Genomic DNA, 25,533 nt, shown 5'->3' on the forward strand with positions numbered 1-25,533 from the left:
ATATTTAATTTCAGGTCTAATTTCAAAAATTCGAATGTAACAATTATGAATATTTTGTTATCTGAAAATAAATTATATTTTTGTTAATTTTTTTAATTATTTTATTAAAATCTAAATATGAGTAGTAAAAATCATATTTTAAATTCATTTAAAAGCTTATGTCTATTATATTTATCCTTCTTTTTCAACTTTATTATTGAAGAAATTATAAATTTTAAGATATTTTTATAACTAAAATTAAAATAAATTAATATTTTAATGAATGTGTTTTCTTTTAAATTAGTGATTTTAAGGTTTGATAAAGTTAGTTAATTGATTTTTTGGGGGTTTTTGTTTTGTTTATGGCTATAAAAGGATATTTGGTTTTTAATTAAATTATAAATTTGTTACGTATTAAAATACTAAGAGGCAAATAAAAAAAATTAAGATCGATTAGAGATTAAAATTGTTCTTGTTTACTGTTTATAGAGTTTAAATGGATCTTATGTTATATTTTTCATTATAAATTTTATTATTTTATTGAATAATATTTTAAAATTTCCTTTCTTTTATAAATTTTCAATATAAAGCTTCAATTTTATTTTAAAAAAATAGCAAAAACACAAGAGTATATATAAAAGAAATTATATTTCACTGTTAAATTTTTCTGATGTGGGAAATTGATATTTTAGAAATTTATAAGATGTAAGGTACCAAAATCCAAAATCGCTAACAGAAATCTACCTTCTGTTAACTTTAAATCTTTCGTTAAAAGATAAAAAAAATAATTATTTAATAAAATAGAAAAGCTGATTGATCTTAACTAAAATAAAAAAAGAAAGGGTAAAAGTTTTAATCTTAGTAACAATTGAAAAAGAAAGAAGTCATTAGAAACTTACCTACCAATCTATCTGAAGAGTATATTAATAATACTTAAATGAGTTCTATCCGAAATAAATTAAAGGGTAAAAGTGGAGAAAAGTTCTAAAAAGTTGTTTAGAAACAACTTAAAGTAGTAGAGAAGAATGTAAATATCAATAATAATGCTAACTATACATAAATAGTAGCTGACAGCTAGAGAAATAACAAAGAGAATGGTATTTCCAGTCTCAAAGAGAGCGATAATTAAATTGTATTTGCATAATTTTAAATAATATTTTGGACATAAAATTTACTTTTTTTATATTAAATCAATCATTTTTCAATGTCTTTTATCAGATTTCTTTACATTTTGAATAGAGACAAATTTATTTTTGAATATATTTTCAAGACAATTAACATTTTTTAAAGTTCGAAAAATGAACCAACCTAGTTTTACCAATATATTTTAAAGCCAAATATTTAATTACTGACTAACCACATCCTTATCAATCTAACAACCATTTTAATTCTTCCTTTCTATGATGATAGCCATATTTTATCATAAAAATTAATATTTAAAATAATTATTTCATGTTTTTTTTATTAATTCTAATAAATTTTGATATATTTTTAAATTAAATTTTACAAAAAAATGTTTAAATTAAATTCAATTAAATATAAACAAATTTCTCATCACATAATATTAAATAGTTGCAAGAAATGCAGATCGAATCAAATGGTAAAATAGATGATGATCAAGGATTACTTCTGAAAAGCGATGTTGACTAGTAAAAGACAGAAATAGAATTGCAGAAAATCAAAGAAGGAGAAAAAGAAAAGGATAAAGGTAAACAAGATAAATTCGAATAAGCTTTAAATAAATAAGGCGATATTCCAACTGATAATGGAAAGACAAACGTATAAGAAAAGAAAGTGAAAGAAAAAAGACATAAAATTAAAGGCTTCAAAACCAGAGGAGGAAAAGACAATAAAAATAACAAAGATACTTCAACACAGTAAGATTCAGTTGATGTAGCTAGCAGCACGATTAAAAAAGAAGTAAAAACCGAAATAAAATAAAATGATTTGCTATAAGAAAAGGCCTTAAAGATGAAACTTTAATAATAGTAGCTTGAAACTAAGAAAAAATATGGTAAATAGGACTAGACGCAAAAATCAGAATTTTCTATAAAGAATTTATTTATTGATAACCTCTTAATTAGAAAATCATGGAGAATATTGTTGTTAGTACTAATAGTAGCTTTAATTTTAGCTCTAATAGTATTATTTTATTACTCATTTGGTTTCATTAGAGGATCTTTAATGTTAGGCAATAATGAGAAAGTGGTCATGAATTTAGAGAGCTGTTCTTTAATGGTTTATGACTATTCTCTTAAAAGTAAATATACTTTAGATGTTAACTTTTTGTCTGCTTCTCTTTCTATACCAAGCTCAGTAGCTTCTGACTAGAACGTGTATCTTTAATACATATTTCCTAACTCTCCTTTATAAGAGAACAGCAGTAAATTTTCTCAAGTACTTTTTTAATTTAAAAATATTCCATTAGTATTTTTACCACAAAAATTGAAAAATTAAAATTTTCAAAAATTTTTTTCAATTTTCTTGGTAGATTACGTATGATTTAATAAATTCAATAATCTTTATACAATTTTGAATATAAAATATAGAGCCAAAATAATGGAATTAAGACCCTAGAATTCAAAAATAAATTAAATAGCTATGAATGTGAAATCGTTATGTTCGTTTATAAATAAACTTAGTTTTAATCTCTGGATATCAACTGCGGTGATAAGAGCCAATGCAACATTATTTTTTACTCATAATAATTGAGCACAACTACTATGAACATTAAGGGTTTAAATGTTTAAATGAATGCCCCTTACCTATAGGCTGATGTAAAATAATATTAATAACAAATTATTAAATTAATATATTTAAAAACTATAGGCATTCACTTACTTGAGTATGAAAGGATCAATAGAAATACCCTTCTTTGTTTTTAAGACTGCTAACATAAATACTAGAGAAGGAGATATTTCAGTATAATCTACAAGCGATATTACACTCACATATAAATAGAAAGATCCCTATAATTGTCTTTCTGCTAAGAAAATTACTGATTAATCGAACAACGAATTGAACTTGGACGATTATTAAAATAGCATCTAATTTGAACCAAATAAATTAAAATGTGATGCGAGTAATTATTATAAATTAATAAATTTTTTTTTTTTAATTTATTTTTAATTTAATCAACTAAGTTTATCCATGGGGTCTCAAATAAGCTGCTTAGACACCTGATAAAGTAATTGAATATAGGTGTTATAGTAATTCAGTTATTCTCGTTAACGATGGTAAGAGTAAATCTACATTGACTGCTTCAAATTCCTATGGAAATATCTTTGTAAATGTTATTTCTGCTTAAGGATAGTTCTCATAGGCTTATAGCACAAATAATAATATTGTATTTAATAAGGCAAGCAAAACTGATAATTAAGATAATAATAAAAATATAGATTATATTAATTTTTCAAATTTAGCAAAAATTAATTTACTAAATTAAACCAAATCAGCATCTAATCCTAAAGTGTATGATCCTATGTTTGTATTTGAAATTGGTCCTAAATACACTAGATCAGCTACATTCTAATAAGTTTAAGTAAAATTCAATCTTTTTTAAATTATCTAAATTTTTAATTAACTAATTTCTTTTCTTTGCGTTGTAGAGAGTAACTTAATTTTATAATCAGAATTTCAATTAAAATTCATTAAATTTTTCTGAAAAAATTATTTTATAAATAGTTTTCATATAATCCTGCTTACAGTTATATGAAACCTTATTGGCTTGGAGAGCTAACTTTGACATTAATGACAACTAAAAAATATAGTGGTTAGTATACTATATCACCAGGATTCTGCCCATATATCCCTTCCATATCATTAGAAAGAATTCAAAGTACTTAGTAAATGATAACTAATTTTATGCAGTAAAACTCTGCACCATAATAAGCTATAGCAAGTAATGCATGGCAGCCATATATTGATTACCCTCCATAGAAATTCGTTTAAACAGATACTTACAATGGATTTAAGGACGTTAGCTTAAATAGAAATAGTGATGAGCAATGGATAGGAGTTGATTCTGATTAATCTAAAGATTACAGTGTTACAAATTATGATGTTTCTTACAGCAGTAAATACAAGAAAATGTCTACATTTATTTACTTTTTTTATAAATTAATTAATATTTTATAGGTTCATTATATGCTGCCATTATAGTTAGTTGTGTTCTTTCAGGTATTTTAGGAATTATTTTGACGGTTATTCTAGTCTTTGCCATTAATTAAAACTATATTTGGGTTCTTAATCACATATCAAGCGTAAGAAAGTATTCAGAGTTAGAAAAAGGAGGAGCAGGAGAAATAGATGAGTCCACTTTAGACATACACAAGAGACGCTTTTATCTTGAATATAAGGTTTCTTTTTATTTAAATAAAGATAGTTTAAGAATTGACATAAATATATAATAATAAAGGAAGAGCAACAAAAAAAAGAAGAAAAAATGAAAAAAGCTTTATAAAAAGCTGGTGAAAATCCTGAAAATAAGGAATAAGGATTTGTTCCTAATTATACAATTTCCGGTATATTTACTTTATTCTATTAGCTAATTTATCTCTCACCTCCTTTAAGTGCTTTTATTGACTACGTAGTACTTTTGCTGCACAAAGCAAAACAAAATTCTATTAAGGAGTTTTATAAGCTTCTCTTTAGGTCTAAAAAGCTAAAAGAATTAAAAGAAAATGAAGATGAAGAAATCCACAGTTTAGAAAAAGATTAAATATTAGGAAACGAAATGAAGTAACTTTATGAAAAATTCTGCTATCTCAATCAATATCTTGAGAGAAAATTTGACGATGAAGAAAATTTGAAATATTTAACAGAAATGGGTTTTAAAATTGTCACTAAATTTGATGCTTAAACTTAATATTTTACTTACATTAAATACAATGGTAATATACTCACTGTTTCTGAGTAACCTAATAAAACATCATTAGATTTATTTATATCCTACTGCTGCAGCCTAACAAAGTTTGAAACTGATCGCATCGAATCTATAGAATTAGAAAATTATTATTCAGTAATATTTAAATAAATTTATTAAAATATATCAAATTTGCTAATTTTTTTATTATTATTTATTAGACTTTTATATTAAATTAATCATAATTGGATTTAACTTGCTTTTTTTTGCATATTCTTCTTTAATTCTTGACAATAAAGCAAAAAATCTATTTAATTTATGCTACTTATTATTTTATTTTATCTATTATTAAAATTTTTTATAAATATTAAATAGGAATTCTGCGTTTTGAACCACATGTCGAAGATATAATTAAATGAAGGTTCCTTAAAGAGAGAATATGGCATATCTACTGTTTATTTACCTTAATAATGGGTTGAGAGAGATGAAAAATATGTTGTATAAAAGCTGAAAAAAAAATATTATATTGATAAAAAAAGAGTAGAAAACAATTTTAAGATATTATTAGCTAAAAACAGCACTTTATTCAGCATGCTCTATGACACTGAAGATTTCAAGTAAGCATAAAGAGATATATAGGCAGCAACAGGTTGGTAATTCTATGATTTAATTACAGTTGTAGCTCACGTTTTAGTTATGACATTAATAGGTTGCCCATTAATTGTTTTGGCAATTTTCATTAGAGCTTAATAATCTTCTTATTCATTAATTCCTCCTATGAGATTAATCTTCTTAGAAACAATTAATTATTACCCTACTTCTTTACCTACCAAGCTAATAAACGATAATTGGCTTGTTTAAGCAATTACTTACATCACTTTAATATTTTGGGCTCTTTCTTTTTGGGATTTGATTTATTATTATGCAAGTATGGACTTCCCTCAAGAAAAGTACTTCAATAAATACAAAAAGGTAGGTAAATTTAGAAAATTCTTATCAGGTATTATGTGGATCATTGTTCTCATCTCTTTTTACACATTTGCAGTATATTTTTCATTGGTTGCTGTTTGGTTAATGTTGAGTGCTATCATCAATCCAAACGCTTTCTTACCATACGCTACTTCTGCTGCAACATTTGTCACTTTAGTAGCAAAAAAATACAAGTAAAAATGTTTAATTGTAAGTTTTGTAAATGTTAATTATTAAAATTTTATATTTAGGGATTTCCAAGAGATTTCATAAAACGGATTTAAAATAATATCTGATTATTTGTAGCAAATGGCAACAGGATAATTCTAAGATTTACTTTAGAAAATGAATATTTAGGATAAAATAGCTGATATGGTGCCTACTGATACATTAAAAGATATCACAGCTGAAGCATCCAAACTTGGAATAATTGATGCTTCTACATCAGAAGAAATTTAAAATAATCTTGAAATTATGATTAGAGATCCCACTTCAGTTTCTAAACTAGGACAAGAGATCGTTAAAATTTCTTAAGATCCTCAAGCATATGCTTAGTAAATTTCTTAAAAGCTTGAAGATAAAGCAAAAGCTATAATTTAACAATAAGTAAAAAAAATTTATTTTATTTTAACTTCCAGTTCAATTTGATTATTTTTATTAGATAAATACTATTGATAAAGATATAAGAGATGAGTTAACCAATCTCATTTGGTGTTTGCTGAAAAATTAAAAAAGTGAGCTTAAAAACTCAATAAGTTCGTTTGTTAATGCTCTCATCAATCTATTCTAAAAGAAATAGGGATAACAATTACTTAAAAGCATAGGCTTCGTTAATCTTAAAGGACCTGTTTTCGATTTTGTATGGGAGTTTGCTTTCCCTCAAGAAAACTTCAAAGGAAATTACTAAGACCATTTAATAAACGTATTTTGTGTTGCAGTATCAAATATGATTTCTGTCTGGAATAAGCAACTCAAATCAATCATCTCAATAGAATAATAAATAGTTCAAAAACAAAACGAAAATAAAGAAAAAGGAAATAAAAAGATTAAAAAAAACCAAATTTCTGAAAAATCAGAATAATAGTTACTGAAAGAAAAGCTATTGAAGGACATTGAGAATGCAGATTCTGCAATGCAAGCTGATATTGGTTAAGAAGACGAACAAGAAATTGAGCTCACTTCAGAAGAAGCTATAGCTTATGCTTATAAGAATATTATTTTTTCAGTAATTTAGATATGCCGCTCGATGTAATCAAGTAACAGTGAAGTAATTAATAAATACATTTCAGTTAAAACTTAATACATTTTTGTTAATAATTCTTCATAAAAATTAATTAGGTTATTTTGAATTAAATTCTAAATCTTGTATAGAATGGAAGCAAGCTTCCAGGTTTTGATGGACTCAACTAAATTAAACAATACTAAGATATTTTTAAAATAGGTTACGCTATTTTTAAAAATGATGGAGAAGTTGACTTTGAAGAGGTCAGCTCTGCTTTTAAAGGATTTTTCAAAAATATTGGCTTGGAAAATTAAGTAAAGGAAATAGCAGGAGTTGGTATTTTAGATGTACTTAAAATTGTTGAGGTCATTATTTAAAGCTTTAAAGGTCAAAGCATGCTGATGTCTAGTAATACTATTAAGAAAGCTATATAAAATCTTTTAGGTTCAGTTGATTTTGTTTCAAAAAGAGCTATGATTAGAAAACAAGAATTTAAGGATGTAAAGCTAATGACCTCTGGAGATGAATGCTTGAAAATGAAAGATGACATCACAAATAATTTAAATGAAACAAAAGCTGCTATTAATGATTTAGAATAATAAAGGATCAAGACTAAGTAGAACGAAGAATCATATTAAGAAAAATTAGAATATAGTTTATATTATCTCAGATATTACTGCAAGGAACTCCTTTAACAAAGATAAGGTTAACCAGGATTTAATTAAGCAAAGGTAGACCAAATAGATGGTCTCTCTGGAGAAAAGGTCATCTAAGAACTAGAATAAATTCTATAAGAATTAAAAAAAAATAATTTAGATAAAAAAAAAATTTATACTCAACAAAAATAGGATCTTATGAAAAAATATGCAAATTTAAAGAAAGAAAAAACAAAATAGTAAGATAAAATGAATGATTTGAATGCCAAAATAGACTCTCTTTAAAACAAAGTAATCATTTTTTAATTTTTTAGAGTTTTTTAAACTCATATTATATATAATAGATTAGAAATGACTAAGAAAATAATTTGAAAGAAAAAGACAAAAAAGAAAATTAAAAAGACAATGATATTAAAGAACATTAAAAAAAAATTTCTTAAACTAAATAACTAATCAATCAAAAATCTATAAGGATTAATCAAATTTATCAAATTAAAATGAGAAACATTGAATGGCTAGAGGACTATGACGAATACCTAATAAAAAAAGCCTTATAAGAAGAAAAAGGTGAAATAAATGAATATAATCCTAATTAAGGAGATGTTTAAGAGTTTGCAGTAAATACAATTCATGTCAGAAATCGATAGTTGATTTAACACCCTGGATAAGAAGAAAATTAGCTTTTTATCTAATCTGAAGAAGACTATGATAGTAAAAATTATTTTATTTAAATAAATGAATAAATTAAATTCTAAAATAATGTTAGGTGAATGGGAAAGGTAATAGAAAGAGGAAGAAAAATAATACATAAAAGAAATTTAATAAATATTTAATGAAAATAGAGATATAGATTCTGAAATTAACAAAATCGAATAAGAAATTTATTAACTTGAGGATTAGATTATATAAACTGAATAATATATATAAGATATTGAAAATTAATATGCAAGAAATATTGAGTAGCTAGATAAATAAAATACTTCTAAAAAAGAAGAAGAAGAGATAGTAATACTTCAAAAAAAATATGAAAACGAAAAAGACATTTATGATGAAACAGTTAATAAAATATCAGAATATATGGCTTAACAAGAAGAGATAGAAAATGAAATTAAATAAAACGATGAGAACATCAATCAATACATAAACGATAATTAATACTATATGGAGGAATTCAAGTCAAGCTAAAAGGTACTTAATAAAGCTTACTAAGATAAAATTGAATATCATGAAAAAATAGATGATTTATAAGGTATTATTTTAAAATATTTTTTGAAATTAATTTACAATTTTTTTAAATTAAAATTTATTAAAATAGAAAAAAAAATAAAATTCGAATAATATCTGATTGATTTGGAACAGAGATATAAAATCATATCAGAAGAGCTTAAAAAAAAAAGTAAGCAAGATGAGGATAAAGAAAAGTAAAAAGCAAAAATAGAGGCATTGGAAAAGGAAGACAACGATAACTACTTATCATCAGGAATAACAGTTATGCTTAACTTCTTTAGTGGATCTATCTCAGGTTTGCAGGCTGATTTACTTAAAGAACTTGGTTCCTTCTTTGGTTTGATTTCTGATCGTATATAAAGTGAAGAGATAAAATAAATGTTTAAGTTCTTGAAAAGTTAAATTTTAGATGATTCAGATAATTAAAAAGGAAAGTCGAATAATAAGGGATTAGAAAAAATTAATAATTTTTAGAGCATTTTGAATTTGTTAGACATCTTTTTAAATGACTCAATTATTGCATCTGACAAAATTCTTAAGAATGGTAAAGACAATCTTTTAGAAAGCGAAGTTGTTAAATCACTTCAAATACTCTTTACTAGTAGATTTGAAGGATTCACCAAATAAAAAACTATTGATAACTATTTAAAAGGTTCAGACTTACTTGAACTTATATCAAAAGTTATGAAGATGAGGGAAGACACGATCCTAGGGTTCATGAAATTTTTATTTGGTTAAAAAACTTGTAGAGATGCTCGCACCTTCATCAATTTCACTACTTAGTTAAATAAGGTAATTTAATTTAATTTAATTAATTCATTTTAATTTAATAATAAAATTTTTTGATAATCTAAAAATTAATAATTGTATTTTTTATCTTTTTGAAGCAAATTCAGTTATGATTAAAAATTTTTTTAATTTTACTAATGATGTATTATGAAAATATTTTTTAAATCTTCTTTTTATATTTTATTTTATTAAAATTAAACAGATTAAGGAGGATAAAGTTCACTCTTTGTTGCATCTGTATAATTTATACTCTTCTAAAAACCCGAATGAATTATTTGATGCTCTAAGTTTCTTTTAGGTAACCAAAAATGTCTCTAACTAATTTTAAACTATTACAGTCAAAGATTTAGTTTCAGTTTTGTTGTTCATGAGAGGTTCATTAGAGTTCAACTATGTAAAAACTATTATTGAAGTAAAGTTGAATCTAGTTTCTGAAAAAGATAAAAAAGAGTAAAGCCTTAACTAAGTATTGGAAATTAAGGAGAGAATCAAATCTAATTAAAATTTGCCAAGTCATTTCAAGAAACTTTTCGAAATAGAAATTAAGGGGTATCTTCAAGCAAACACCCTACAAGCAGACTTCAAAGATATCAATAGAAATTATGAAATTCTACTTGAGCAAGCTGATTTTAATTTCTTCAAGAAATTCTCATCAATTAGAAATATACCAATAATTGAAGATGCTTCATAAAACACTCTAGTAAAGAGTTCTATTTCTGATATTTCTGATATATTAAATATCGACTATTAGTAAGTGGAATTATTCATCAACTTACTTACTTCGTCAAAAGCAGAAAAGATAAAGTAATCTTTAGACATGCTTTAGATTTTAAAAATAAACCCTAAAAGTGACGAAAATCGCATAAAAGCATTTGCTTAATTTAGTGCTTCTGTTTTGGAAAAAATTGAATAAAAATGCTAAAACATATAAAATATTTCAAAAAATATCTTTTCAGATAAACTTCATGTTTGTTTATTAAGAAAGATTCTTTATCATGAAGGAGCTGTTATTCCATACACTGACTATTTAGACATATTTAATATCTATTGCGATAACAATATTCCTAAATCAATAACTAACTTAATAAATTTCAGATACGGTATTACTGGAAACAGGAAAAGAGATATCTACAATTTTTTGAATCCTTTCAGAAATAATTCAGATAAAGATTATAAGAAATTTAAGGTAAATTTTATGAAAATATTTTACATTGATTTATAATATTTTTTTTATATAGAAATCAGGTGAAGGCTAATAAGGTTTAATCAAAGCAGTATAAATCCTATCTATTAATGACGAAGCTTTTAGAGTTCAACAATTCCTTTAGTTTTTAATTAATACTAATTAAGAAGCTCTATTAATGGCAAGCTGTTTAATAGTCTATTTTAGTGGTCGTTCTAGTAATGTTGCTCTACACATTTAAGATAAAAATGATAAAAGGTAAAAAAAAGTCAATGTAGAATAGATGTTGTGTATATTACTTAAAGTAAAACAAGAATTCTTCGAAGCATTTCACACTTACTTTTAAGAAGACATAAGCTATTGCGCATAAACTATGATTAAATTCTACCGTTAGTTAGATTACTTAAAGTAGTAAGCAGATGGAGATGAAAATACTGTTCTTTAAAATAATATTACTATTTCTGATAAAAATGTAGAATAATATCTGAGATTAGTAAACCATATGCAATTTAATACATCATATGTCTCAAAGGATACGAATATTCCTATCGAAGCAGTTGAGTTAGTGTCTAATCTCATGTATATCAAGAATTCTAAAAATGAATAAGAGCGTAACGCGATTTTTGAGTCTATGAGGAGCAACACTTATATATAAAAGCTATTCTAACAATTAGGAGTGAATCATTATGAATTGGTAGCTTTGATTAAAATAATGTACTAAGACTATGAACCTTCTAATATTAAATGGATTTCTAAATCTCTCAAGCTACCTCCACAATTCAAAATTGATGGACTGTAGTAGTTGGCTATGATAGATTAGATACTTCCAATCTACGGTGAGTCTTCTCAAAATAAAAAATAATTAGCTAACTTAATTAAGACAAACAAGTTTATTAAAATTTTCAAAATTGATACTACCTGGGCTGAAGTTGCTTATATTTTATGTAAAGGAGATTTCTGTCTTCTTTCTAAATACTAAGATGTTTTAATACCTCTCAAGTATCCTTCTGCTGTAAGATTTGAGTAAGTTTTAGATAATTATGAGCTTTAACAATCAAGAACTTTAACATAGGCAGTTAATGCAAAAGAAAAAAAGTATATCTCTCTCGTACAAGGCTTGGTTGGGTAATTAAATTTTTTAAATTTAACTTGATTTGATTTTAAACATAAATTTTTTAATATTTTCTAATTAATCTAATTTTAAATAAAAATCAAATTAAAATTTTGTTGTTTCTAAAAAATTTTATATTTTATTGATAAAAAAATTAATTTTATTTTTTAGTTTGCTTTCTTGTAGATACTCTAGCTTCAAAACAACTGAATTCCTTTATCAGCTTTATACAAAAATAAGTTAGAAATATGTGAAAGATGAACATGTAACTATCGAGAGAGAGAAAGGAATTAAAAAAGGTAATACTCTTCAATATGCAATATATAAGTTTACTAAAAGCACATTAATGAGTCCTGTATGGACATTACTTATGATGGGTGATCAAAACACTTGGGAGTTCTTAGCTTAAAGCCACTATTTTATTAATGATAAAAAGAAGCCTTACCTTAATCCGATTTTGGCTTTGGTTTATGTTCTTAACTTTAGATCAAATCCTTTAATTCTTAAATAATTACTTGTCGATTTAGAATACGCTTAAAGATGCTACTAAATTTATGTTGCTAAATTGAAAGCAGAATGTTTAAAAATGACTGAATAAGAAAATAAATAAGAATAAAATCAATATTCTAAAGATAATAGTATTGATGAAGAAGTTGAAGAATATATGTGGTAGGATATCTAAAATGAAGACAACAAATAAACAGATAAGGATGAGAAATAAATTAGTGATTAGTAAAAAAAGCTTAATGAACTTCAGAAAAAAATAGAAGAATTTAAGAATAAAATAGAAGAATTTAAGAATAAAATAGAAGAATTTAAGAATAAAATAAATTTAATTTTATTTTATAGTCTGGAAAAGGATGGTGAAAAGTAATTTTAACTTAAATAAAGAGCTTTTTTATAAAATTTACAATTAATTATTTATAAAGGCTGATTCAAATTGCAGAAGAATTTAACTTCCCTAAAAAAGTTATTTAAATGATCTTAGTTTATGAAGATGAATATAAAGAAAAAGTAAAAGAGAACATGGAGGAAGAGAAAAAAGAAGAAGAAGAGGAAGAAAAAGAAGAAGATGAAGAAGAAGAATAAGAATAAGAAGAAGATGAAGATGAAGAAGAAATCAGATTGACTACTAGTTTAATTAAGAAGGCTTTTAAATCTTTAAAAAGAAGGGATATGTAATAATTATCAGAACTTGAAACGCTTAATAAAGTCTTTGAATAAATTGGAACTTATTTATACACTGATCCAAGAAGAGAAAGAATGAATTTAAATCATGAAGAAACTAATTTTACTAATAGTTACTGTTTGCATACTCACACTTCAAGTCCTATTATGTAAATGATTGTTTTGAGCACAATTTCATAGCTTAAATTATCATATTATGATTTCTACGGATTTAACGGACGTGACGAAGATCACTATAAGCAAGTAACGTTTGCTATCGATCTTATATTAGGAACTTTGGAGAAGTATTATTATTTCGATGATATGATGGATTTCTTCCCTCGTCACAGACTTATCCCCTTAATAGTAACAGCTTTTTAAAAAAACTAATTTTTATTTCATAAATTTTTACTGCTCTTAGGGTTTATCAGTTGGATTTATCATCGAATCAGATGATATACTCTCTTCTATGACTTCCAGTAATATATTTGGCTAAAGCTATTTCACTGAAGTAATTATCTAGCTCTGCTATAAAGTGTATAATAAATAATATGAAGAGGAACAATAAAATGGAGAAGATTAAAAATTAAATCAATAGAAATTCTAAAAATTCATTGAATTACATAAATTTAATCTTAAATTAAATTATTTTATAAAAATAATTGTTGATTATAATATTGCCTATTAGCTTGAATACAATTATTCTTAAACTGGAATATTTAGAGGTATATCTTAAGAAGATGTATTATTTGAACTTCAATTATAAAATTTAGACAGATTAATAGATAATTATGATGAAATGATGTGGGATTGGTAATTTATTAATTAGATTTTTTTTCTTTGTTATAATTTAAATCAAATTATTCATAATTAAAAATATAAAGCTTTGAAAATAAAGAAATTCTTTATCATATAACTGACTCAAAGTCGTACTCAACTTACACAAAACGTGGCAATCATATTGATAGAGATTCTTACGATTAAATTGATCATTATTCAGGAGAAAAAAAGAAAGATTTGTTTGAATATTTAGATAATTACACAAAAGTAGCTGAAACAGAAAACTTTAAATTTATGATTGATATTTACAAAGAAAATTATAAATCTTTGAATGACAATGATTATTTTTCAGTTAATTATGGATAAGTAAATTTTCTTCTTTTTGGTTCAAGAAATTAAATTTTTTCATTCTTTTTTTCTATTAAAATAATAGGATAGTAACATGTATTTTGGTACCTTGAACCTAAATGGAATCATACAATAATAAATGAAAGAAATTAAAATGGAAGAATTTTCATCTCACGTTACTTAAGCATCCCTCTATATGACTAGTAACAAAAAGGTTCTTGCAGAAATTCTAAGTTTGCTAATTCCTTCTATTAAATCCAATTTTACTTCATTAAACGAGTAGCTAAACATTTCTGAAGAAAATCTTTCAAGTTTTATCAATCTAGCTATGAGTAAGAGTATAGATCAAACAAATGATTTAAAAACCATGCTAAATAAATCTTCATTGTCAGATTCTAATATAGAGTAAAATAAATCTTTAAAATTAATATTTATTTATTTTTAAAATGATTAACTATGTAATCCACCTGTTGGCTTTCTAAAAGCATAAAATCTAAATATTAAAGTCCTTCAAAATAAATTTTAAATTAATATTTAAATATAAATAATTAAAAAGTGTACTTGACAATTGTATGTCAGCTTATCAAGGTGACATGAGCGAATGTTTAGATTTGATTTACCATTCTTCTGCCTTCAAGAAATCTGCAAAATCAATTATTTTATTCACTAAATTCTTTTGGTCATTTGAAGAAGTAAAGGATTTCTTAAACTTATTTTATTTATATTAATTAAATTTTTATTTTATTTTCTAAAGAGCTCCATGCATAAAAATACAAATAATCCATATGAAATAAATTATTTTAACTATTGTAATCTATCGCCTGACAGAAGTAAAGCCTTAAAAAAAGCTTAGAAGTATTTATGGAAAATTAGCTAAAATATTTGCTACTAAAATTGGATTGAACAAAATCCTAAAAAAAATAAAATTTCTTTTGAGGACTACAAACTAAAATAAATCTATAAAGGAGATAAAAATGTTGAGGATAATCATATGTCTTCACTCCTTCAGAAAATCCTATATAATGATTGGAACTTCCTGATATCATAAGAAAAAGAATAATTGCAGTAATTTTAAATTATAAGAATGAATAATTTAAAAAAAATATCTTAAATTAATAGGTATGCATTCAATGTAATATTTAATACAAATAATGAATTATAATGCCTAGAAAAACTTTAAATTCTTGCACTTTTAAAGCCATAAGAATCTGGCCTGAAAGTTTCTTCTGAAAATTTAGACGACTATGTAAATTGCACCAAGGTAAATTTTAAATTATTTCAGTTATTGATTAACAATTTATATATATTTTAGGTAGATAACATGATTAGAGCAGGAGGTGACTTGTTCTCAAACCCCTCTGAAGCAAGACATTTACATTTACTTTTGAGTTTATCCAACAATTCTATTGTCCATATCTTAAACTGTTTAAATACTTCTAAAGAAGAATGGAATTTTGATTTCGAAAAAGAATAAGAAGAAGTAAAAATAAATGGTAAAGTTGCAGAGTATATCATAGAAAATAAATTAGATGTTAAGTCTTAAGAAAACTAAATCTTTTAAAAATACAACTCTCTTAAAAAAGAAGCTTTAGAAAATCTAAGAGTAAGTTTATATTTATAAAAAACCATTAATTAAAAATAAAATTGATAAATTATTTTTAATTTTAATAATTTAGATATAATCTTATATAGATGAGAGTGAAGGTATATCGTCAAGCAAATATTTATCTTATATTCTCTAATCTCTTTTCTTATGGAAGAACATTTCTAACATCAAGTGGGATGATGTTTTTAAAAACTCATAGGCTTTTTTAAATAATCCATACCAATTTAAAGAATCTAAAAATTAAATAGATTTTTTGCTTAATTATATTTAATATTTATCAATTTTGCCTGCTTTTATTCTAGATAAAGTAAGTGCTAAATCATCTCCCAGCAACAAGAGAAAAGATGCTTCTAAATTAAAAAAGTAAAATCCTAGAAATACTGTTAATTAAGAAGAAACATATGTATCTAATATACTGAAATAGTAAATTTTTTATATAAAGAAAAAATAAGCTATTTTGATAATTATTAATATTAATAGAATAAAATTCAAAAGCTTAGACACAGAAATATTTACTAGACACATAGCCTATGAAAGCAATTCTATTTACTTAATTTATCAATCTTATGAAAATGTGGTCTCATAAATGGGATAAATAGCTTCTGATTACGCATCTTTATGTAAAGAAGACGAAGAAGAAGAAGAAATAGATCAGGAGACATTCAGAGAAAAATTGAAAGAATAAATTTGTATTTAAAACTTTATTTAATTTTTTAAATTAATATTTAAGTTTTTTATGTCCTATTTAGGTTCTGTCTCAACAAATATTTATTACATGCTTAATTTCTTGAATGGAAACTTCTTAAAAGAGATAGTACATGCACATCCACTAATTGAGTATCTTTCTAATCTTTACTTCAAAGGACTCTAAGCTATCCATACTCAAAAGACAGAACCTATAGATAATTATCTGTAAAAATGCATAGATGATGAAAATTCCTTCATCAATATAATCTTGAAGGAAAATCCAGATTATGCTTTTATTTTTATTTAAGTTTTGAATATAACATTCACTATATCATTCTGCACTACAAATGATTCAAAAATTGATAGACTAGAAAAAGACAATATCCTTAATCTAATAGATTAATTACTTTTAACTGTTGGAAGAGATTTGCTATAGATTGATGAAAATATTGTCAATTTAATATATGCTGTATTCTATCTTATTACTAATTAAGAAACGAAGAAAATGAAAGAAAATTCTAAGTTTAAAGATAAATAAAATTGCTTAATTGTAAATATTTTTCTTACTTTTTTATTTAGCTAATAACTTTAAAATTTTTAACATTTATTTTTAAGCTTTTCAAGAAAAAATTTTCTGTATTCTCATTAAATCATAAATTTTAAACTAAAAAAGATATTACTCAAAGTAGCTTTTGAAAACCCTGATTTATCTGACTTTTTCTTTGGGTCCCCTAAGACTGGAGAGAGTGCAGAATAAATTGATAAGATGATAAGCACTATAACAAACGCCTTATAATCGATTTTAGATAAACCTTCATAATCTATTAATGATAGTGACCTTGTTAAAGAAGTCCTCAAACTGCTTAAATACGCTAGTAAGGGAAATTTAGATGTAAGCATTATAGAAGATGTGATATCCATACTAACTGGAGATCATCAACGCGTTTTCAATATTCTTAAAAAGTTTGAAATAGCTGATGAAAATAAGATTGCTCTTATTCAAAGAGCTTACAGTTAAGTTGTAGATATGCCTATATTTAGCAATTAAGACAAAGCTATTGTTGGAAGCAGTTCTACTGAATAGTCTGATAAAATGAAAGAAGTTGTAAAGAAGCTTCAAGAAGGAAAAGTAAATAAATCACATTTTAATGAATTATTAAAGTTTATTTCTTATTCAAAAAAATAGGTAACAATTAAAGACGTCTTTATTGCAGTTGATGCAGAGGGTGACAATAATGGTACTATATCTATAGATGAATTCTAGTCATTCGTTAGAAGATTGGGTAATTAAATTATTCAGCATGCTCTTTAACATTAAATTAAATATATTTTATTATTAAAGGTATGGAGTTAAGTAGACACAGAGTTAATGAAATATTTGCACACATTAAAAACAAAAAATTAAACTTAGTTAGCGTTGAAAAAACAGATGAATTGACTTTAAATGTAGATGAGTTCGAAAAAGCATTTAAGTATGTTAACGAAAAGAAAACTTCTATGTCACTTGAAAAATTAGGTATATCACCTGCTCTACTAGTTCTCGCTCTTGGTACACTTATAGTAATTCTTATACTTGTGTTTGTATTCATCTTCTTTGGTATTAATGCTTTTGCTATGGGTGGAACATTTGGTTCTATAATCAACTCGCTTATTCCAATGGCTGCTGCTGGAGGTGTTGCAGGATCACAAGAAAATAAACAAAAAAAATTAAAAGAAGAAGAAGTTTCTAATGCAGTAAGTCAAACTCAAGCCATTATTCATTCTAAAAATATATGATAATATTCGTCATATCATTAAATAATTTGTTATTATTTTTTTAATCAAATAAATATAAATGAAGAATGTATTAATTTTTATTATTTTTTGTTATTATTCTTTTTAATTTAATCTCTATTAAAATTTTTTGGAAATATATTTATATTTTTCTTTTCAAAAATTTATTAAAGTAGCCACTTAATTTTTGATATTTTTTTTAAGTCTTTAAGACTGTTTTAGTCAGTATGATAATAACACTCTTTTAACTTTTAAAAGTAAAGTTAAATAAAGAGCTCTTATTATAAAATGGTGCTATTTTTACAAATATATAGAAATGTATATTAATTTATACCATATATCATTGGTTATAAGAACTTATTTGAAAAGAATTAAGTATGAAGTAATTCTAAGCATTTAAATAAAAGAATTTTTCATATTTCACTATTATTTTGTGGTAAAAATACAAAATATTTAATTTAATTTTCAAAATAGAAAGTTAAAAGATTTACGAATCAAATTTTTGTTATAAATATATAGTTTTTAAGAAATTGTATTATTTTTATTTTATTCTCAAAAATTTTTATTAGAATTAAACATTTAAATAAAAAATAATATTGAAAAAACATTTTAGATAAATAAACCCTTTTTGCTTTTTAAGAAATTGAAAATATGAATTAGAAATTTTCATTTTATAAAATTCTTTCCTTCATCTATTTATTTACTGCATATTGTTATTATTATTAGATTTTTATCAATTAAAACTTTTGTTTTTAATTTACTAAAAGGTAAGTTTCTTATTTCGCATTAAGAAAACTTCTAAATTAATATCTTAATCTTATTTATGTTTTATTTCATGTCTTGTTTCGAAAATTCTAATGTAACTATTATGAATATTTTGTTATCTGAAAATAAATTACAATTTCATTTCATTTTCTCAGACTGTATTATATTATTATAATTTTAGAATGAGTAGTAAAAATAATATAAATTCATATAAAAGTTATTTCTTTTATATTTATCCTTAATTTTAAATTTTATTATTGTAGAATTTATAAATTGTAAGATAATTCTATCTTTATTCATTACATAAATAAAAAATATTATTATAAATAATATTTCAATAAAATATTTTTAGTGTCTTTTCAAGTATTAATAATTTAACAAAAAAATTTGGCTTTAAGTTTTTGAGAAAGATAATTAATTGATTTTTTGGGATGCTTTGATTTTTTTAAAAGGATATTTGATTTTTATATTATATTACTAATTTACTAAATATTAAAATAATAAGAGGTAAAAAAATATAAAATAAATTAATTTAAAGATAAAAATTAGTCCATATTTACTACTTTTAGATTTATGTATACGTTAACAGTTCTACTGAATAGTCTGATAAAATTAAGGAACTTATCAAAAATCTTTGAACATGAAAGAGTAAATAAATTTAAATTTTAATAAATTATTTTATATTTATTTGAATTTAAAAAAAGGTAACAATTAGAGATGTCTTTGTTGCAGTTGATGAACTTGGTGACAATAATGGTACTATATCTATAAATGAATTCTAGTCATTTGTTAGAAGATTTGGTAAATAAATTATTCAACGTGTTCTTTAATGCTAAATTAATGTTTTTCTTTTGATTAAAGGTATGGAGTTTAGTAGAGAAAGAGTTAATGAAATTTTTGCACATATTAAAAATAAAAAATAAAAGCCAGGTAGAATTGAAAAAACAGATGATATGAATTTAAATATAGAAGAGTTCGAAAAAGCATTTGAATATGTTAAAGATAAGAAAACTTCTATGTCTCTCGAAAAGTTAGGCGTATCACCTGCACTTCTTTTTATCACACTTGCTACAAGTGTACTAATTCTAATACTTTTATTTGTATTTATATTCTTTGGTATTAATGCTTTTGCTATGGGAGGAACATTTGGCTCTATTAAAAACTCTCTTATTCCAATGATTGCTACTGGAGGATATGTAGGATCACAAGAAAATATAAAAGATAAATTAAAAGAAGAAGAAATTTCTAATGCTATTTATGAAACTCAAGCTATCATTCATTCTGAAAATATATGACAACGTTAATCATTTTATAAAATAATTAGATATTATTTTTTTAATAAAGTAAAATAAAGAAAGTTAATTTTTTTTATTTTTAGTTTTTGTTTTTTCTATTTAATCTCCATTCAAATAAATGATTTTTTTTCTTTATATTGATGTGCAATAATTTTTTATTATTTATTTTCAAATAATTAGCAGATTTTTAGTATATGCTCTGTATAATTTTTCTATATTATATACCCTCTTTCTTCATTTAAAACACTTTTTATTTTTTAAATATTTGAATAGAATTTATTTTTTAATGAAAACCCCCTAAAATTTGAAAAAAAAATTTTGAATATTGCATTTAAACACTTTTTATACTGTATATTTAATATTCAATTTTATGAATTTTATTAAATAGTGCTTTTACTTAATTTTTCATAAATTTTTTAACTTCTTATTTTCATTTTAAATTAAACATAATCCAGGTATAAAAATAAAATGTTTAATTAAGATAATTTACAAGCTTTTTGTGGCATATTTATATTTTTTAATAAAATTTATTTGCGAAAATTCATTTTTTTCCATTGATATTTCTAGAATTTTCTAAATACTTATTTGCTTAATTCATTCATAAGTAAATGAAATATTAATAAATTTGCTATTATTAAAATTTTTCAAAGTTTTAATCATTATTTCAACAAATAATTAACAAATTAAGATTTTCAAAATTTAATTTTTTTAATTTACACATTTGTCCAACTCTCTTTTAATTAAATACTCATTAGTATTGCCTATCTAAAGTTTCTAAAATGAGTTTTCTTAGTTTATTGCTTTTATTAAAAGTTAAGTTATAAATATTAATAATAGTTTTTTTTTTTTAAATATTTGATAAGAATCAATTATGAAATTGAAGAAAAAATGTACTTTAGAAGCAACTAATAATACATGTCAAAAACATGATACAAATTACTCTAACTAGAATTATTAGTTTAAATATATAAATTATAGGTAATAAGGTCAAGCAAAATATTAATAAATTCATTAAATTTTTTATTTTATTTCTTTGATGTACTTTTGAGAAATACAAATTGTAAATAGAAAATTATTTTTCAAAATTAATGGTTTAATATTTGAATATTAATCTATATATTTATTACTAAAATTCAATTAAGTACTTAATTGTTGTTAAAAATATAATTTGATAGACATACTTTGTATGATTTTTTATTTATTTAAAAACATAATTATATTTTCGAGAAAAGAATACTGTGATCAAAGTAAATCTAAATTATCTATTTTATATTTTAGATATTTCTAGAAATAAAAATAGAAAATAAATAGATAATCTTCATTTAAATTAAAACTATTGATTTACTTATTGGAACTAAATAATAAATTAATGAAACTTAATTAACTTAAAAAATGGAAAACAAATATTAAGATTATGCTAATAAATACTATAAGGTTTTAAGCTAAAAAACTTTCCTTGATCCAATAATTACTCCAATAATATTTTATCCTTTGATGGGTATTTCTTCTTATAAGCTTTTCAAACTATTTAAAAAGTAACAAATAGTGAGTGGTTTTAAGAAATTAGTTAAGAATGCTATTCCTATTTAATAAAATCTAGAAAATACAATATAAAATTAGTTGATTTATATTTAGGGCTAACTCCTTGCACGCAACTAAATATTGGCTAAAGATAATTTATTTAAGATTTCAACAAATAGCCTTGATTAACTAGGATTATATCGCAAAGTAGAAGTTTTCCATAACATGTCACATTACCATAAATACAAATGCGGGTGGTAGGATTTAAATACTTTGGAAAATATTCATAGATTTTATAATGCTTCATCTATCAGATATAATGTTTCAACGAATGGTAAAGTTTTTTTAGAAGATTAGCAGCTTAATACTGATTTGTTGATTTAATTATCCCAGGGCAACTCTGTTTAACAATAAATAGATGTTGAGAAAATGAAATAGTTAATTTTGGAAATATAATAAAAAAAAGAATAGCATTAATGTAAAACTAGCAAGGAAAAGGATTCATTAGAATAAGCTTCTATTACTTAAGTAGCTGCTGATAATCCTCTTGAAAAATTAATTTTTTAAGGCAAACATATAGAAATAAGCAGCGAATACATTTAAATTATGCAAGAAAAAGGAAAGCTGAGTAAAGGAGATATTAGAATATCGTTTCATGAAATATAAAAAATAGCAACAGCAACAGCTTTAGCAGTATAAGGAAAAAATGGTTTAACTTAATTTCAATCAGAAGATTAAGATTAAAAAATTGAATATTTTATAAATGGAAATAAAATTTCATGTAATACTTCATTATTTAGTTTTATAACTAAAGGTTTAATAGATTAAAAAGAATTAGTCAATATCTTATTGTCACCTTTGTAGTTGACTTCTCAAAACCAATATAAAAAAATATTGTTATATTGCCTAATAATAATTTCTCTGTATTTATATTAATATTAAATCATAGTTGGTGAATACTAATTTAACATTCATAGAAAAACGATTGCATTAAATATGTTTGAGCTGCAAAATAATCCTGATTAAATTTATTAATTCAAATTTAAATTCGATAAAGAAATTCTATAGAATGTACTATTTATTTCATCATGCCATTTTGCCTGCTTAAAAGCTTTTAGTTGCAGTCGTCTACTAATTTCTTCTAGCTTAGTAATGTTCACTCTAATGTATACCTCTTATGATTAATTTGGTTAATATTTGGCTCTTATTGATAGAATCAAAGAAGATTTAGAGGAGATAAAATTATAAAATCAAGATATAAAGATCTTAGAAGCAAAAGATTATTTTAATCGCATTTTAAATAAATTAGTTTGACTGATTAATTGATTAAATTAGTCTTCATGGTAAGTTGTTTAGGACCGTAACAAAATAAAAATTTTTAATAGAATAAATTTAATAGATTTAAATTATAAAATAATTTATTAAAAATAAATAAAGTTTCACTTCATAATTATTTCAAAAGTTATTTATTTATTAATTAATAAAATTAAATTTATATTAAATTAAGTGTTTCTTTTTATTCAAATTTTCACTTTTATATTTCAAGAAAGAAACCATCCATTACCTTCATTAAAAATTATTCATTAAATTTTTTGATTTAAATTCTTTTTTATTACTTGCCAAATAAAATGATCAATAATTAATTGTTTTTTCAAATTTAATTAAAAGTAGTTAATTATTTTTTTGTACTTTTTAATTGTATAAAACAACCAATAGATATTTAATGAAAATCTAAATAAATTTATTTTGAATTTGGGAATTATATAAAATTAATTAATATATACTGTGTATGTCCATAATATAAATTTATTTTTCTTAAGTGATTAATTAATTTAAATTATAGTAACACATTTAAAAATTGTAATAAAGCTCAAAAAAATCCTTAAAAAATTATTTTGGATTATATTATATATTTATATTTTTAATTTAATAAAAATAAAATATAAAGAGTTTAATATTATAGACATAGAGTTTAATTTGTGAGAGAAAATTAAAAACATATTATAGTTTCTACCTAATTTTTGTTCCTTTTTTCTATACCTTTTACTCTATTTTAATAAATTTAATATTCTTCTAGCTTTTTTAAAATGTAATAAGATAAATACTTTCTTTTTAATAAAATGGTGCTATTTTTTTAAAATAAGGAACAGCGTGTTTATTTATTAATTAATATTTTATATTATTGAGTATCAGAGCTTTTTTGAAATAGAATTTGTATTCAACATTAATATAAAAGAATTATTCATATTTCACAATTATTTTGTTCCATCAAAAGGATATTGTTTCAAACAAATAATTAGATTTAATTTATGGAAGTTTAAACATATAGAAAAAAGAAAACTTATTGTAAATTAATGCTTTTTAAGAAATTGATTTATTTTATTTTATTTTCAAAGCTAATGACTAGATTAGAAAAAACATTTTAACTAAATAAATCCTTTATGCTTATTTAAGAAATTGTAAATATGAATTAAACATTTTCATTTAAAAGAATTAATCCCTTATCTAATTAGTTACTGCATACTTTTATGATTATTTGATTAATATCTTATGAAATAAATTTCTTATTAATTTGGTAACAGACAAGTTTCTAAATTAATCTCTTTTCTACGTATGAACGAAATCTTATATTATATTTTCTTTTCAGGCAAAGCATCTTATATGTAAAAAATTCGAATGTAACTATCATGAATATATTGTTACCTTGAAATAAATTATGATTTCATTTTGTTTAATAAAACTATAATGAATTATTGTAATATAAATATGAGAAGTAGAAATATATTTAAAAATATTCATTTTAAGACTTATTTCTATAACGTTTATCTCAAATTTAAGTTTTATTTTTAAAAAAGTTATAAATTATAATCTATTTTTATAGCTTTCAATTTAATAAAAAATATTATTTCATTGTTAATCAATTTTCAATAAAATAGTTAAACTGTCTTTTAAAGTATCTATATCTTTTCAAAACATTTGCGGTTTAAAATTTTGGAGAAAGAATGATTGATTTTTTGGGGTTTAGATTTTTTTTTATGGTTATAGAAGGATATTTGGTTTTAATTAAATCATCAATTTATTAAGTATTAAAATAGCGAGAGGAAAAAGAAATATAAATTAAGATAAATTAAAGATAAAAATTCTTCCCTATCTACTGCTTTTAGAGTTTACAACAAATTTAGTTATTTTATAATTTAAAAAAATAAATGGCTCTTAAGTTATCATTTTTATTACTAATTCAATAATTTTGTTGTGTTATTTTTCAAAATTTATTTTTCTTTGATAATTTATTAAGATAAAGCTGCTATCTATTTTTTAAAAAAACAGTATTCAAAAAATACAAGAATATATATAGAAGAAATTATAACTCAGTTTTAAATCTTTCTGATGTGGGAAAAATTGAAAGCTTAAAAATTTATAAAATCTAAGATATAAAAATTATTAGCAAGTAGATGTTGTTTAATTTAAATCTGTTGTTAATAGGTGAAAAAATTAATTATTTAATAAAATAGAAAAGTTGAAAAAACTTAAAAACTTAAATAAAAAAAGAAAAAGTACAAATTTTATTTTTATAAATAATTGAAAAAGAAA

General features: G+C 22.9%; 3 protein-coding genes across 3 annotated transcripts; all 3 read left to right on the forward strand. All coding sequences in view use genetic code 6, as the record gives it.

Annotated features, from left to right (window-relative positions):
• Positions 1 to 916: 916 nt before the first annotated feature.
• On the forward strand, positions 917 to 18,364 carry TTHERM_00037700 (phage head-tail adaptor family protein, putative; the record flags this gene model as incomplete). The annotated part of the gene is made up of 32 exons (XM_972077.2): positions 917 to 1,111; positions 1,552 to 2,376; positions 2,529 to 2,756; positions 2,809 to 3,061; positions 3,123 to 3,520; positions 3,664 to 4,054; positions 4,117 to 4,337; positions 4,397 to 4,999; positions 5,219 to 6,006; positions 6,064 to 6,418; positions 6,474 to 7,079; positions 7,151 to 7,981; positions 8,035 to 8,401; positions 8,457 to 8,939; positions 9,006 to 9,709; positions 9,909 to 10,892; positions 10,945 to 12,014; positions 12,172 to 12,870; positions 12,930 to 13,533; positions 13,589 to 13,980; positions 14,052 to 14,313; positions 14,381 to 14,700; positions 14,852 to 14,987; positions 15,050 to 15,360; positions 15,415 to 15,556; positions 15,608 to 15,898; positions 15,972 to 16,324; positions 16,382 to 16,590; positions 16,651 to 17,138; positions 17,262 to 17,717; positions 17,775 to 17,871; positions 17,931 to 18,364. The coding sequence occupies 32 exons, from the start codon at positions 917 to 919 to the stop codon at positions 18,362 to 18,364; spliced, it is 14,496 nt and encodes a 4,831-aa protein (XP_977170.2).
• Positions 18,365 to 19,699: 1,335 nt separating this feature from the next.
• TTHERM_00037710 (phage head-tail adaptor family protein, putative) lies at positions 19,700 to 20,421 on the forward strand (the record flags this gene model as incomplete). Its single annotated transcript, XM_972078.2, has 3 exons — positions 19,700 to 19,774; positions 19,831 to 19,927; positions 19,988 to 20,421. The coding sequence occupies 3 exons, from the start codon at positions 19,700 to 19,702 to the stop codon at positions 20,419 to 20,421; spliced, it is 606 nt and encodes a 201-aa protein (XP_977171.2).
• A 1,392-nt stretch (positions 20,422 to 21,813) lies between these two features.
• On the forward strand, positions 21,814 to 23,256 carry TTHERM_00037730 (transmembrane protein, putative; the record flags this gene model as incomplete). Its single annotated transcript, XM_972080.2, has 2 exons — positions 21,814 to 22,723; positions 22,892 to 23,256. The coding sequence occupies 2 exons, from the start codon at positions 21,814 to 21,816 to the stop codon at positions 23,254 to 23,256; spliced, it is 1,275 nt and encodes a 424-aa protein (XP_977173.2).
• Between the last annotated feature and the right edge of the window lie 2,277 nt (positions 23,257 to 25,533).

The sequence above is a fragment of the Tetrahymena thermophila genome, assembly GCF_000189635.1.
Source record: "Tetrahymena thermophila SB210 genomic scaffold scf_8254667, whole genome shotgun sequence".
Taxonomy (NCBI): domain Eukaryota; phylum Ciliophora; class Oligohymenophorea; order Hymenostomatida; family Tetrahymenidae; genus Tetrahymena; species Tetrahymena thermophila.